General features: G+C 40.4%; 1 protein-coding gene across 1 annotated transcript in view; it reads left to right on the top strand.

Annotated features, from left to right (window-relative positions):
• LOC141106916 (uncharacterized) overlaps positions 1–16714 on the top strand; it is a 49477-nt gene that overhangs the window by 19889 nt on the left and 12874 nt on the right. Inside the window, 5 exon segments of the mRNA XM_073597846.1 lie at positions 2535–2619; positions 2706–2829; positions 2946–3043; positions 3411–3549; positions 4717–5832. Of these exon segments, the coding sequence (XP_073453947.1) occupies positions 2535–2619; positions 2706–2829; positions 2946–3043; positions 3411–3549; positions 4717–5832 (1562 nt within the window).

Raw genomic sequence — 16714 nt, 5'->3', positions numbered from 1 at the left:
GCTACACTCTATATGGAGTATATGGGTTGTAGCACCACACTTTTGTGAATTGGAGAAGGAGTTCTGGGTCTAGGTGAATTTTATTTACCTGTATAATAATAATAATAAGTACAAATGTCCAAATTGGGCCCAAAGTGTCAATATTTTGTGTGGCCACCTTTATTTTCCAGCACTGCCTTAACCTTCTTGGGCATGGAGTTCACCAGAGCGTCACAGGTTGCCACTGGAGTCCTCTTCCACTTCTCCATGACGACATCACAGAGCTGGTGGATATTAGAGACCTTTTGCTCCTCCATCTTCCATTTGAGGATGCCCCACAGATGCTCAATAGGGTTTAGGTCTGGAGACATACTTGGCCAGTCCATCACCTTTACCCTCAGCTTCTTTAGCAAGGCAGTTGTCGTCTTGGAGGTGTGTTTGGGGTCGTTATCATGTTGGAATACTGCCCTGCAGCCCAGTCTCCGAAGGGAGGGGATCATGCTCTGCTTCAGTATGTCACAGTACATGTTGGCATTCATGGTTCCCTCAATGATCTGTAGCTCCCCAGTGCCGGCAGCACTCATGCAGCCCCAGACCATGGCACTCCCACCACCATGCTTGACTGTAGGCAAGACACACTTGTCTTTGTACTCCTCACCTGGTTGCCAACACACACGCTGGACACCATCTGAACCAAATAATCTTATCTTGGTCTCATTACACCACAGGACATGGTTTCAGTAATCCATGTCCTCACTGCTTATATTCAGAAAACTGTTTGCAGGCTTTCTTGTGCATCATCTTTAGAAGGTGCTTCCTTCTGGGACAGCAGCCATGCAGACCAATTTGATGCAGTGTGCGGCGTATTATCTGAGCACTGAAAGGCTGACCCCCCCACCCCTTCAACCTCTGCAGCAATGCTGGCAGCACTCATACGTCTATTTCCCAAAGACAACCTCTGGATATGACGCTGAGCACGTGACCTCAACTTCTTTGGTTGACCATGGCAAGGCCTGTTCTGAGTGGAACCTGTCCTGTTAAACCTCTGTATGGTCTTGGCCACCGTGTTGCAGCTTAGTTTCAGGGTCTTGGCAATCTTCTTAAGGCCTAGGCCATCTTAATGTAGAGCAACAATTCTTTTTTGCAGATACTCAGAGAGTTCTTTGCCATGAGGTACCATGTTGAACTTTCAGTGACCAGTATGAGAGAGTGAGAGCGATAACACCAAATTTAACACACCTGCTCCCCATTCACACCTGAGACCTTGTAACACAAATGGACACCGGGGAGGGAAAATGGCTAATTGGGCCCAATTTGGACATTTTCACTTAGGGGTGTACTCACTTTTGTTGGCAGCGGTTTAGACATTAATGGCTGTGTGTTGAGTTTTTTGAGGGGACAGCAAATTTACACTGTTATACAAGCTGTACACTCACTACTTTAGTAAAGTGTCATTCCTTCAGTGTTGTCACATGAAAAGATAGAATAAAATAGTTACAAAAATGTGAGGGGTATACTTTTGTGAGATACTATATATTACCTTCCAAAATAACACTGTATCTTGATTTTTAACAAGGTTTTTACTCTTTAGTTTCACATATTTATGAATTTTAATAAGCAAAGTAATTGTGTTATAAGTCTTCATCATTTCATTTGACTTTTATCTTGCATAATATAAATAATAAAAATGAGGAATGAAAAGATCAAACTGTGAAAAAACAATGTGGGCTGTAGTTTTCATATTCTCCACAAAGAGGTGATCTCGCTGATTGTCAGTGGAACGCAAAAGAGGGAAGTGAAGTGAGGCGCAGACAAGAAGTGATGTAATTTTCTGAACAGGAAGTGATGTGGCATAGAAGTAGGAAGTTCCAGGAGAAAGTTGAGTTCACAGAAAGCAGAGGCGGTAAAAGGACATTATTTTCTATGTACACCCAGTAACCCCCCCCCCCCCCCCAGTCATGTCTGTCCTCTTTCTCCATAGTCACTGTGACACATTTTATCTCCAATAGATACTGCTATATACACAAAATACATATTTGTGGTTATACTGTAACTCACTGCACTCAGAAATGAACATTTATCCAGCTGTCCATCCAGAGCCTCTGGTTCATAGACCAGATACATCCTAAATATAGAACCATTTATCCAACTGTCCATCCAGAGCCTCTGGTTCATAGACCGGATACATCCTAAATATAGAACCATTTATCCAACTGTCCATCCAGAGCCTCTGGTTCATAGACCAGATACATCCTAAATATAGAACCATTTATCCAACTGTCCATCCAGAGCCTCTGGTTTATATACTGGATACATCCTAAATATAGAACCATTTATCCAACTGTCCATCCAGAGCCTCTGGTTTATAGACTGGATACATCCTAAATATAGAGCCATTTATCCAACTGTACATCCAGAACCTTTGGTTTATAGACCAAATAAATCCTAAAGTTACATTTTTCCAACTGTCCATCAGATAGAATGTTAGGGTGATTTTAGATTATACACAAAAAGAAAGACCTGATAGTACATTATTATCCAACAACTGTCTTCAGAGGACATCACCCATCACAGTGCCTCCGCAGTGCCAAGAAGATTCTATAAGTCACCAAAAAGATCATTGATCTGCTAACAGGAGAGGTGAGCGGTGCTGGGAATTCTGGGACATTATCCAGTAACAGACAAGGGATGTGTCTGGATGGTGACTGTATCATTGTGTGTGTCAGGTTCCTATAAGGTGTCAGGATGTCACTGTCTATTTCTCCATGGAGGAGTGGGAGTATTTAGAAGGACACAAGGATCTCTACAAGGAAGTCATGATGGAGAATCAGCCGCCCCTCACATCACCGGGTAAGAGGAGACTTTATTGTAAAGGAGAGAGCAGTACGGAGGGTCCACCTAGATCCCCCATCATCTGATAAACACATAGAAACAATGTATTCAGTCAGTGTGTGTGTTTCCTACAGATGGATCCAGTAATGGGAACCCACCAGAGAGATGCCCCTGTCCTCTGTATTCCCCGGATTCCACACAGGAAGATCACACCATCCCTCACCATCATCAGGTAGGTAGAACTGAGCATATGGACCTTATATCTCCTACGAAATTTTTTGCTCTTTTCAGAAATCTATTCTATCATCTTTGGGTTTAGGATGAAGAATTGAAAGACATCAAATTTTAAATTAAAGTGGAAGAAGAGGCGTTTGTTAATGGAGATCAGCAGTCTAAAGGGGAGGGTGGTCCTCTGTATTCCCGGGATTCCACACTGGAAGTTCAAAGCATTCCCCATTATGATCAGTTAGATAGGATCAGTAAGATAAAACTCAAAAAATGACTCTAATCTTAGATATTAAAGATTCTGTTATATAATCTAATATTCTTGACAGTTATTTTTTTACAGATGTTATATGTTATAATCTTTTGGGGTTTAGGGTGAAGAACTGAAAGGTATTAAAATTAAGGATAAAGACAAAGAAGAGATGTTGGTGAGTGGAGCTCAGCGGTCTATGGAGGAGGGGGAGATGGTTATGAAGAACAAGCAGGAGGAATCTTATTTTTATATCGAGACAAGTAAGTAATATACACCAAATGCACATTCAAATTTACCATATATGAGTATAAAGTATCTATTTAAATAATTACAAGTGTTGAAAATATCCAGTCCCCTAGCAAAGTTCCAGAAAATAAGGTGGAGATATTGTACACCATATGAAATGTCCATCTCCATTCCTCAATATAACATCATGTTCCCAACAAATGAGGAGGAGATACTGTACACCATATGAAAGGTCAATCTCCATTCCTCAATATAATGTCATGTTCCCAACAAATGAGGAGGAGATACTGTACACTATATGAAAGGTCCATCTCCATTCCTCAATATAACGTCATGTTCCCAACAAATGAGGAGGAGATATTGTACACCATATGAAAGGTCCATCTCCATTCCTCAATATAAAGTCATGTTCCCAACAAATGAGGAGGAGATACTGTACACCATATGAAAGGTCCATCTCCATTCCTCAATATAACGTCATGTTCCCAACAAATGAGGAGGAGATACTGTACACCATATGAAAGGTCCATCTCCATTCCTCAATATAATGTCATGTTCCCAACAAATGTGGAGGAGATACTGTACACCATATGAAAGGTCCATCTCCATTCCTCAATATAACATCATGTTCCCAACAAATGAGGAGGAGATACTGTACACCATATGAAAGGTCCATCTCCATTCCTCAATATAATGTCATGTTCCCAACAAATGAGGAGGAGATACTGTACACCATAAGAAAGGTCCATCTCCATTCCTCAATATAACATCATGTTCCCAACAAATGAGGAGGAGATACTGTACACCATAAGAAAGGTCCATCTCCATTCCTCAATATAACGTCATGTTCCCAACAAATGTGGAGGAGATACTGTACACCATAAGAAAGGTCCATCTCATTTTTCAGTATGTTGTCATGTTTCCAAGAAATGAAGCGGAGGAAGGTCCATCCCTATTCTCACAGTAACCATGTGGTCTATGCACAAACATGATTACCTAGTGTGTTTATTGTGTTTTGTATCCTTTAATTGGTTTGCATTCATTTTTTTATGTTGTGATTTCACCCAATTCCATATCAGGGCGCTGAAAAACTGTAGAGTGTTAGACCAACATACTGTATATGACTTCTGAATGAAAGAGATGAAGAATTATAATAACATTAACAAACTGATTTCCAACAGGTGGACACTTAGTCCTGAATCACTTATCTTCAGAATATAATGCAGAAGATAATGACATTGTAAATGACTCCAATACACAGATAATACATCATAGACCTTACCATTTGGAGAAACCAATGGATCCCTCTGATCCTGAGGAATCTTCTGATGAATCACATACTATTACTACAGATGTACATCTGGGATCTCACAGCACAGATACATCAACAGATCCATCTCATCTCAAGGGATCTTCCTTAAACCATGAAGGATCTCACACAGGAGAGCATTCCTTGTCATCTACAGTGTCTGGGAATTCTTTTAAAGAACCTGGGGAGCCTTCTATACAACAGAAAAGTGAATGTCCTTTCACTCCGAAAAGTCAACCTGTTATACACCAAAGAATTCAACACCAGAGAAGTCACACGGGCGAGCGTCCTTATTCATGCTCAGAGTGTGGGAAAAGTTACATTCGGAAAGAAGGACTTATTATTCATCAGAGAATTCACACCGGTGAGCGTCCTTATTCCTGCTCAGATTGTGGGAAATGCTTCAAGGAGAAAGGATGCCTTGTTCAACACCAGAGAAGTCACACGGGCGAGCGTCCTTATTCGTGTTCAGAGTGCGAGAAATCTTTCTCCCTTCAGAAAAGCCTTATTATTCACCAGAGGGTTCACACGGGGGAGCGTCCTTTTTCATGTACAGAGTGCGGGAAAAGTTTCTCTCAGAAACAAATACTTGTGGAACACCAGAGACTTCACACAGGGGAGCGTCCCTATTCATGCTCAGAGTGTGGGAAATGTTTCATTCAGCAGGAAAAACTTCTTAGGCACAAGAGAAGTCACACAGGGGAGCGTCCCTATTCATGCCCAGAGTGCGGGAAATGTTTCAGTGACAAAGGAAATCTTCTTAAACATCAGAGAATTCACACAGGTGAGCGTCCCTATTCATGTTCAGAATGCGAGAAATGTTTTGTTCAGAAAGTAGAACTTCTTAATCACCAGAAAATTCACACAGGGGAGCGTCCTTTCTCATGCTCAGAGTGCGGGAAATGTTTCATTCAGAAAGGGAACCTTCTTAGTCATCAGAGAATTCACACAGGTGAGCGTCCTTATTCATGTTCAGAGTGCGGGAAAGGTTTCATTCAGAAAAGAGACCTTCTTAATCACCAGAGAAATCACACGGTTGAGCGCCTTCATTCATGTTCAGAGTGCGGGAAATCTTTCATACAGAAAAGACAACTGATACACCAGAGAATGCACAAGAGTGAGCGTCCTTTTTCACGATCGGAGTGTGATAAATGTTTCAATCAGAAAGGTAACTTTCTTAATCACCAGAGAAGTCACACGGGAGAGCGTCCCTTCTCATGTTCAGAGTGCGGGAATTGTTTCAGTAGCAAGAGATACCTTCTTAAACACCAGAGAAGTCACACAGGTGAGTGTCCCTATTCGTGCTCAGAGTGTGGGAAATGTTTCACCCAGAAAGGAGATCTTGTTAAACACCAGAGAATTCACACGGGGGAGCGTCCTTATTTATGTACAGAGTGTGGGAAATCTTTCACTCAGAAAGGACACCTTCTTAAACACCAGAGAATTCACACGGGTTAGTGTCCTTATTCTTGTTTAGAGTGCGGGAAATGTTTTATTCATAAAGAAAGATGACTTCTACATCAAAGGGTGGTCATCCCTGTTCATGAGGGAAATGTTTCTTTCAGAAAGAAAAACTGCAGGGATTATAATACAGTAATATGGTCCTCTAAACCAACATGGCTGACTTGGTACTACACTCACGCTGGCCGCAACATAGAACTAAACTGGAGTAAAGGAAAGAAAACACTGCTCTCCCGACCAGTCAGCATGGAATATAAGTAAGGAACCGGTTCAGCCTACATATCTCTGCCAGGAAACCATGCCCCCTCGACGCGTTTCGTCCTTCCCATCAGGGATTGTTCATAACTCTAAGCTTATCTATGGAACTAAACTGTGTTAACACAAGGCCAGATACAGCAACACTTTTTATAGGTTTTAGCTGCTTTACTCTGTATTCTTTTAGTTTTACTGAAGAAGCTGACCTTTTATTGGACCAACCAAAGGATAATGATTATTAAATTAGATTTTTTCTTATATTCCTTTTATTTCTTGTTAATCACTTATTCTGTTTTTTTTTTTTTTTTTTCTTAATAAACAAGAAATCTTACTTTACTTTATTCTGTTCCCGAGTCTCAGTTTTACAAATGACCATAAATATTAGATTTTTTTTAAGACTACAATGTGCTTATTTCATGGAGGATCATCCATTGGTGTCTTATTAGCGAGACGGAAAGTCCAGAAGGTCCAGGTTCACACATGTGTCAGCTGATATGCTAAGGATACATGGAGCAACCACCAATGCCACATAGAATATTCCATTTGCTGCCATCTTGGTTCTTCACCTCATGGTTACACTGATAGGTTCCAAAATTTCAGTCATTATCTTTATCAGTGATACGGAGGACATCCTCATAAGTGGCTTACAGAGTATGTCATTATACCCCCTTATATGTGGTAAGCAGACGAGGACTCGCATACATTGGTAGTAGGTGGGGACTAGTCCTGTTTACATGGTTGGTGATTGAAGAAATTACTCTTTACATCAAAAACCAGTGTGAAGAATGCCCCTTACATTGGTGGTCTATGGGTCGAATGTCCCTTACATTGGTGCTCAATGGGTGGAATGTTCCATACATTAGTGGCCAATGGGTGGAATATCCCTTACATTGTTGGTCAGTGTGAAGAATGCTCCTTACCCTGGTGGTCAGTGGGTCAAATACCCCTTACATTGGTGGTTAATGGGTCGAATGTCCCTTACATTGGTGGTCAATGGGTGGAATGTTCCATACGTGGATGATCAATGGGTGGAATATCCCTTACATTGGTGGGCAGTGTGAAGAATGCTCTTTACCTTGGTGGTCAGTAAGTCAAATTTCCCTTACATTGGTGGTCAATTGGTGAAATGTCCCTTACATTGGTGGTCAGTGGGTAGAATATCCCTTACATTGGTGTTCAATGTGAAGAATGCTCTTTACCATGGTGGTCAGTAGGTCAAATGTTCCTTACATTGGTGGTCAATGGGTGGAATATCCCTTATATTGGTAATCATTGTGAAGAATGCTCTTTACCTTGGTGGCCAGTGGGTCAAAAATCTCTTACAATAGTGGTCAATGGGCCTTAAGTTTCTTACATTGGTGGTCAATGGGTCGAATGTCTCTTACAATGGTGATCAATGGGTAGAATATCTCTTATATTATATCCCTTACATTGGTGGTCAATGTAAAAAATGCTCTTTTCCATGGTGGTCAATGGGTCGAATGTCCCTTACCTTGGTGGTCAGTGGGTTGAACATCCCTTTCATTGGTGGTTAATGAGTGGAATGTCCCTTACATTGGTGGTCAATAGGTAGAATATCCCTTATATTTGTGGTCAATGGGTGGAATATTCCTTACATTGGTGGTCAATGAGATGAATGTCCCTTATATTGGTAGGCAGTGGTTGGAATGTCCCTTACATAGGTGGTCAATGGGTTGAATATCCCTTACATTTGTGGTCAATGGAATGCATGTCCGTTATATTGGTGGTCAATGGGATGAATGTTACCTACAGTGCCTTGAAAAAGTATTCATACCCCTTGAAATTTTCCACAATTTGTCATGTTACAACCAAAAACATAAATGTATTTTATTGGGCTTTTACACAAAGTGGCACATAATTCTGAAGTGTAAGGAAAATAATAAATAGTTTTCAATTTTTTTGTACAAATAAATATGTGAAAAGTGTGGCGTGAATTTGTATTCAGCCCCCTTTACTCAGATACTCCTAACTAAAATCTGGTGAAACCAATTGCCTTCAGAAGTCACCTAATTGTCACCTAATTAGTAAATATTTTCCACCTGTGTGTAATTTAATTTTAGTATAAATAAAGCTGTTCTGTGAAGCCCTCAGAGGTTTGTTAGAGAACTTTAGTGAACAAACAGCATAATGAAGGCCAAGGAACACACAAGACAGGTCAGGAATAAAGTTGTGGATAAGTTTAAAGTAGGGTTAGGTTATAAAAAAATATCCCAAGCTTTGAAGGAGCATGGAGCACTGTTCAATCCATCATTCAAAAATGGAAAGAGTATGGCACAACTGCCAACCTACCAAGACATGGTCGTCCACCTAAACTGACAGTCCGGGAAAGGAGAGCATTCATCAGAGAAGCAGCCAAGAGGTCCATGGTAACTCTGGAGGAGCTGCAGAGATCCACAGCTCAGGTGGGAGAATCTGTCCACAGGACAACTATTAGACGTGCTCTCCACAAATCTGGTCTTTATAAAAGAGATGAAAGAAGAAAGCCATTGTTGAAAGAAAGCCATAAAAAGTCCTGTTTGCAGTTTGCGAGAAGCCATGTGGGGGACACAGCAAACATGTGGAAGAAGGTGCTCTGCTTTTTGGCCTAAAAGCAAAATGCCATGTGTGGCGGAAAGCTAACATTGCACATCACCCTGAACACACCATCCCCACCGTGAAACATGGTGGTGGCAGCATCATGTTGTTGGGATGCTTTTCTTCAGCAAGCACAGGGAAGCTGGTCAGAGTTGATGGAAAGGTCAATGGAGCCAAATACAGGGCAATCTTAGAAGAAAACTTGTTAGAGTCTGCAAAAGACATGAGACTGGGGCAGAGGTTTACCTTCCAGCAGGACAACGACCCTAAACATACAGCCAGAACTACAATGGAATGGTTTAGATCGAAGCATATTCATGTGTTAGAATGGCCCAGTCAAAATCCAGACCTAAATCCAATTGAGAATCTGTGGCAAGACTTGAAAATTGATGTTCACAGACGCTCTCCATCCAATCTGACAGAACTTGAGCTATTTTGCACAGAAGGATTGGCAAAAATGTCCCTCTCTAGATGTGCAAAGCTGGTAGAGACATCCCCAAAAAGACTTTAGGCTGTAATTGCAGTGAAAGGCGGTTCTACAAAGTATTGACTTCGGGGGGGCGCCATACAAATGCATGTGCATTTATAGTAGAATCCTCACACAAGAAGGAATACGACTCGAATGTCCTATGAGAATCCTGTACAAGGATGAGAATCATCGTCAGTCATGAAATAGAGTTCCCACAGAACAATGACATGTAGTGGGGTTAAATTCACACATTTACTAGGAAGTTCTATGACAAATACTAAAATAATGAGTCCTTTGCATACAGTACAGGATATGACATCAACAACAATTTAAAAAATTATGTAAATGGAGCACTGTGGAAAATCTTGGGCACTCGTGAAAAATTGTTGTAAATAAGGCAATGCTTTAAAAAAAAGTAATGAATCATTTTTAATCAATAAAATTTGTATTACGTGCAGAAAACAGAAATCCATACAAGGATTCTGTACTTCGTGAACTGGTGATGTCGTATAACCAAATTTTGTATCCACTTCTTTTGTTCATGTTATATGAGGGCAGCCTTGAGCCTCCCAATAATGTTTTGGAAATGCTCTACCTTCGGTGTTGTTATGTTCCCTTAACAATCAATAAAATTCTCTGAAACTGAAAAAACATAAAGGAAATCAATATTTGGTGAGCATCCATTGCCTTTTAACAAAGCAGCAGTTCTCCTAGGTATATTTCCATGTAGGATCTGCAGGTCCTCATGTGGTAGGTTATTGTTCCAGCATCCTCGAGGACTTGTCACAGTTCCATTACAGGCCTTGTCTTACTTCCTTCAGTCTCTTCAATCCCAGCCTGGCTCGATGATGGTAAGATCAGGGCTCTGTTGGGACCATCCCATCTGTTGTAGGATTCCCTTTCTTTTGTTTACTGTAGGATGTTTTGTTTGTGTGTTTGGGGTCATTGGCATGGTGCAGAATTATTCTAGGACTGATCAGATATCTTTTTTCATGGTAATACATGATAGGTCATAATCCTCCTTGATTTCTCAGCAATGAGATCCCATCAATGTTGACCAAACCACATAATGCATTTGGGAAAACAGAGCCCCAATCCTGCAGGAAACCTTTACTTTTACTACACTACTTTCCGCAGGCATTTCACCATGACCATGACTATTCTCCAGACCTTCAGTGGACAAACTGCCTTCTGTTAAACCCAAATGCAACTAACGCATCAGTCCACAGCACCTACTACCATTTTTCTACACCCCTATCTTTGTGTTCTTGTGTGTTGGTGAGTCATTTGGCTTCGTTACACTGGAGAAATGGTGTTTAGGTTGCGGCTTTTTCTTGAAGACCTCTTCTGTTAAGACTATGCACTGTAGATGGGTGTATTGGGGTCCCAGTGTTTTCTGCCATTTCTGAGCTCATAGCATTGCTGCACGTTGCCTGGTTTGGAAGAGAAGAAAGCTTGACGTATTTCTTGTCTGCTGCACTCAGTTTCCATAGCTGCCCACTGAGTTGATGGTCCTCAACCTTGCTGGTTTGTGCTTCCATAGAAGAGCCTGGACATCACATCTGGAAACAACTGTCTGTTGCCAAATCTGCACTTCCGGAGATGCTGACGATACAAGATGACCACCTTGAGACTTGTCTCTATGCTCACTTTTCATATAGAAGATTTACCATATCCACCACAACCTCCTCTTCTTTACATGGTTGTCTCTTTTTGAGTTATATTTCCTCTACACAACGGCTTCTACTTCTCTCAACCACATTGGTCCAACTTACACATTATAGCATTGATCATTCATGTCTGTTTGTTATATTTGCTTAATCAAACACTGGGCTATTTGGCTACAGAAATGTAAAACATTTTTGCCAGGTTTTCAATGGCAAAGTTACTTTTCTTCATAAAGAAAATTAAAACATTTTAATATATTGCCGATGCATTTATAAAACGCGTGTGTATATGTATGTATATATAATCAAGATGGGACACCTCTGCCATGTCTTTCACTTCCTTTAGAGAATGCGATGTGGTACTCCTGCTTCCACCAGATAAGTAACAAAAAATCGGAGATGCAATCTCAGCTTCTGTTCAAAAGAGTTTTACTTCAATCTTCATGCATATAAAAGACTGCACAGTTTTGGACAGGAACTCAGTCCTTCATCAAGTTGCATGTGTAGTGTTCTACATACTGATCAACTTTTATTGTGTATATATATATATATATATACATATATACAGTAACTCACAAAAGTAAGAACACCCCTCACATTTTTGTAAATATTTTATTCTATCTTTTCATGTGACAACACTGAAGAAATGACACTTGTCTACAATGTAAAGTAGTGAGTGTACAGCTTATATAACAGTGTAAATTTGCTGTCCCCTCAAAATAACCCAACAAACAGCCATTAATGTCTAAACCACTGGCAACAAAAGTAAGTACATCCCTAAGTGAAAATGTCCAAATTGGGCCCAATTAGCTATTTTCCCACCCCGGTGTCATGTGACTCATTAGTGTAACAAGGTCTCAGGTGTGAATGGGGAGCAGGTGTGTTAAATTTGGTGTTATCGCTCTCACTCTCTCATACTGGTCACTGGAAGTTTAACATGGCATCTCATGGCAAAGAACTCTCTGAGGCTCTGAAAAAAAGAATTGTTGTTCTACATAAAGATGGCCTAGGCTATAAGAAGATTGCCAAGACCCTGAAATTGAGCTGCAGCACGATGGCCAAGACCATACAGCAGTTTAACAGGACAGGTTCCACTCAGAACAAGCCTTGCCATGGTCGACCAAAGAAGTTGAGTGCACATGCTCAGCATCATATCTAGAGGTTGTCTTTGGGAAATAGACGTATGAGTGCTGCCAGCATTGCTGCAGAGGTTGATGGGGTGGGGGTTCAGCCTGTCAGTGCTCAGACCATACGCCGCACACTGCATCAAGTTGGTCTGCATAGCTGTCATCCCAGAAGGAAGTCTCTTCTAAAGATGATGCACAAGAAAGCATGCAAACAGTTTGCTAAAGACAAGCAGACTAAGGATATAGGAGAATATATGAGATTATTCACTTAAACACAGTTATATATTTTTCACACATTGTTTGGTGGCGCAGTGGTGGTATTTTTTGATTGAGGGGAGGTGCAACTTTCAGGATACCTATTTATTTATAAGGACATGGATTACTGGAACCATGTCCTGTGGTCTGATGAGACCAAGATAAACTTATTTAGTTCAGATGGTGTCAAGTGTGTGTGGCGGCAACCAGGTGAGGAGTACAAAGACAAGTGTGTCTTGCCTACAGTCAAGCATGGTGGTGGGAGTGTCATGGTCTGGGGCTGCATGAGTGCTGCCAGCACTGGGGAGCTACAGTTCATTGAGGGAACCATGAATGCCAATCTGTGACATACTGAAGCAGAGCATGATCCCCTCCCTTCGGAGACTGGGCTGCAGGGCATTCCAACATGATAACGACCCCAAACATACCTCCAAGACAACCATTGACTTGCTAAAGAAGCTGACGGTAAAGGTGATGGACTGGCCAAGCATGTCTCCAGACCTAGACCCTATTGAGCATCTGTGGGGCATCCTCAAACGGAAGGTGGAGGAGCGCAAGGTCTCTAACATCCACCAGCTCCGTGATGTCGTCATGGAGGAGTGGAAGAGGACTCCAGTGCCAACCTGTGAAGCTCTGGTGAACTCCATGCCCAAAAGGGTTAAGGTAGTGCTGGAAAATAATGGTGGCCACACAAAATATTGACACTTTGGGCCCAATTCGGACATTCTCACTTAGAGGTGTACTTACTTTTGTTTCCAGCGGTTTAGACATTAATGGCTGTGTGTTGAGTTATTTTGAGGGGACAGAAAATTTACACTGTTATACAAGCTGTACACTCACTACTTTACATTGTAGCAAAGTGTCATTTCTTCAGTGTTGTCACATGAAAAGATAGAATAAAATATTTACAAAAATGTGAGGGGTGTACTCACTTTTGTGAAATATATATATATATATATATATATATATATATATATATATATAGTGTATTAGAGCGTGTATAGTGAAAGAATAGATATGCTAAGGGGGGTACCTCATCCATATAGAGATATAGCGAGAATTGGACGGATTGAGCAGACTTTACCAGAAAAAGGACAAACATTACATAATAATAATAAATCTCTTTATTACAAAGAATATTTTACAAATAATTAATTGATTCAAAAGATATTTGTGCACTATAAAAACAAGAAATGAACCAGAGCTCCCATTAGTATAGCTACTCGTTTGATATCATAATAGATCTCTGTTACTACTAGGTCAAAGAGGTCGACGTTTCGATTTAATGCTTCCTCAGGACCTTATTCCCTTGACTATGGACAGAGATCCTATACAGAAAAGAAGAAAGAAGTGAAACTTCACATTATGGTCAGATAATAAGTGCAGCATAACATTTCATCAATATGTTCCCCATAGAAATACATAGAAATACAATGTGCAGTCACTTAGAGGTGGAGAAGAGCTCTTAAGTAAGGTGGCGTGCCTGGTGTCATCCAAGAGACACAACGTCTTCTATAAATGGACAAATCAACAGACAAGTTGACCAATTTGTCTTATTTAGGAAAAATCTTTTAAAAGTAAATAGTACTAGTAATTATCGAGCATCCCTAAGGGATGCAAGAAGTGCTGGCTGTAGTCAATGATTTTAATGTAATACTTACTAGGTACAAAGCCCCAAACAAGGAAGAGGAGAGAGAGGAGTCAACCACCAAGTCTCATACTGCAATATTCTTCCTGCCTAGTATCTCAGCTGAGCCCTAGAGAATCTAGACATGAAACTAAATCAGTACTTTAACTGCAGAGTCCATTATTCAAACAATCCCAATAGCCAAAATAAACCGACGAATACATACCTCAGTAATATTGAGGTGGTAATAAATATTAGCATTAAGCTCAAAAAACTTTGTATCTCTTTACCAGACTGCTCTGTTAAATGGAGTCTAGGCATAATAACAAGATAATGTATAATTAGAAGACCTTAATTTCTCAGCCATCATGCAGGTACACATAAGAAGACTGCAAACTCACCAACAGACCAGTATAGGGGATCCAAATCGATATAGATATGTTATTTGGCCACCAATCCTTTTCCCATTTTGTTGGAAGGCAACATGGTTTAATATCATATTTCTGGAATTTCACTTCCTGGTTGATACAGACAGGTGGAATGTAACAAGTTGCACAGTAGAACAAAAGCTTGGCTCCTGACCAACTGATATGATAAAATGGAGATCCTTGATTAGCACTCTGCAAGCAAGCTTCAAAGAGAGATGATTGATGAAGTTGAGCTACAGGAGATCAAAGGGCCAACTAATACTGAAGGTGACCCGGGTCACATAGCGATGATACATGGACGAATGCTGCCCCTAGAGGCCAATACAGCAGGATGGACAGAAATATAATATATTGAGAAGGACTGCCCCGTAATTCCTCAGAAAGCTAAATGGGCTGGCAATGGGGTTGGGTCTGGACGGTGTATGGATGAAGTTTAAAAAGTACACACAGAAGGGAGTCGTCCCTTTTCACTCTTGGCTCTTGCCTGATGGCTCTCTGAGCCTCATGGCTCTCTCTGTTACCATTTTTTAGCCCAGCTGACGAGACAAAATCTAGAGGACAGCCTTGCGATAAGTATATTTGATGTTCTATAATATTTTTTTTTTAGTGTTTTCATGTTAACATTTTCCTATTTTCTTGGGAAATAAATAAGACGTTGTTTTACTAAGCAGTGTGTTTATTTTCATAGCTAACCTTATATCATTACGCTTATCAACAGTACCATTATTGGAGTTTTAATAGACTATCTAACTATAGGAATAGACAAGTTATTACATATATGCAGAAAATAGAGGGAATCTGTAGCCACCCTTGGATAATATTTATTCTAGAATTTATTTCACATTTATATCAGACCGTTCAGCCAGATGGTCTATCAAATACACATATAAATAGAAACAATAAGCTATAAGAGGAAACCTCATTCAAAAAATGCCAAGTATCCCTTATTGAGGCCAGTTCACTGACACTTACCTCACATCTCTTGCTTAGACAACACAGCAGCGTCCATTGCTGCCCACATGACAAGCCAGTCTTAATAAAGGCTGGCTTTGGTGCCAAATTGATCACTTAATTGGATAATCGATATCAGTTGGAAAGGGGGGGGGGAGACCAGGAGGTCAATACAATTTTTTGCCCAAATGGCTTCAATAAACTGTGCCAATCTTTCTGCGCATGCGCTGTGTCTCACTCGCGGTGAAGACATAAATGAAAGTATGTGCAGTAGCATACAAACAAATGACCAAAGGTACGCGCATGCGCCACAGCATAAAAACGGATCTTTAAGACTAGGGACAGCTGTCAATACTATCAATTAATAACAATCAATATATGACAGACCTTTTTAAGAAAAGGATATCAATCCCTATGGTCTATTCATTTTTGCCAACATTAAAATATAACATTTCTAGTAAAGTAAATCAAGTAGTGTCATAATGGTAACCATAGTACGTGGATATCTAGTGTTGAGAATCATTAAATACCATAACTGCAAAGGTTTCCCCCCTATTAGAGCATTAAAACTAGAACTATTTTTTTATTTTTTATTTTTTTTTATTTGAGGTATATAATTTGCACTAAAACCGAAGAAAGCACGTCAGAGATTTATAGATTTAGTTTAGATTTACAGGAGAACAAAGTAGGCTACAGTACTGACATTCTCCACCAGATGGTAATTTCACTCCAGACCGTGGAACGCAAAGCAGGAACTGATGTAATGCACAGACAGGAAGTGATGTAGAGTTCAAACAGGAAGTTCCATATGGGAGCTGACTTAATAGGAAATAACTTGGGGACATGACCAGATTTCGAGGCACATAAGGTTATATCATGCTTTTTTAATGTATCCAACTGTCCATCAGAACCTCTGGTTTATAGTCCAGATACATCCTAAATATAGAACCATTTATCGAACTGTCCGTCCAGAGCCTCTGGTTTATAGACCAGATATATTCTAAATATAGAACCATTTATCCAACTGTCCATCCA

Source organism: Aquarana catesbeiana, linkage group LG08 (genome assembly GCF_042186555.1).
Source record: "Aquarana catesbeiana isolate 2022-GZ linkage group LG08, ASM4218655v1, whole genome shotgun sequence".
NCBI lineage: Eukaryota > Metazoa > Chordata > Amphibia > Anura > Ranidae > Aquarana > Aquarana catesbeiana.
This window is presented reverse-complemented; position numbering and strand designations above follow the sequence as displayed.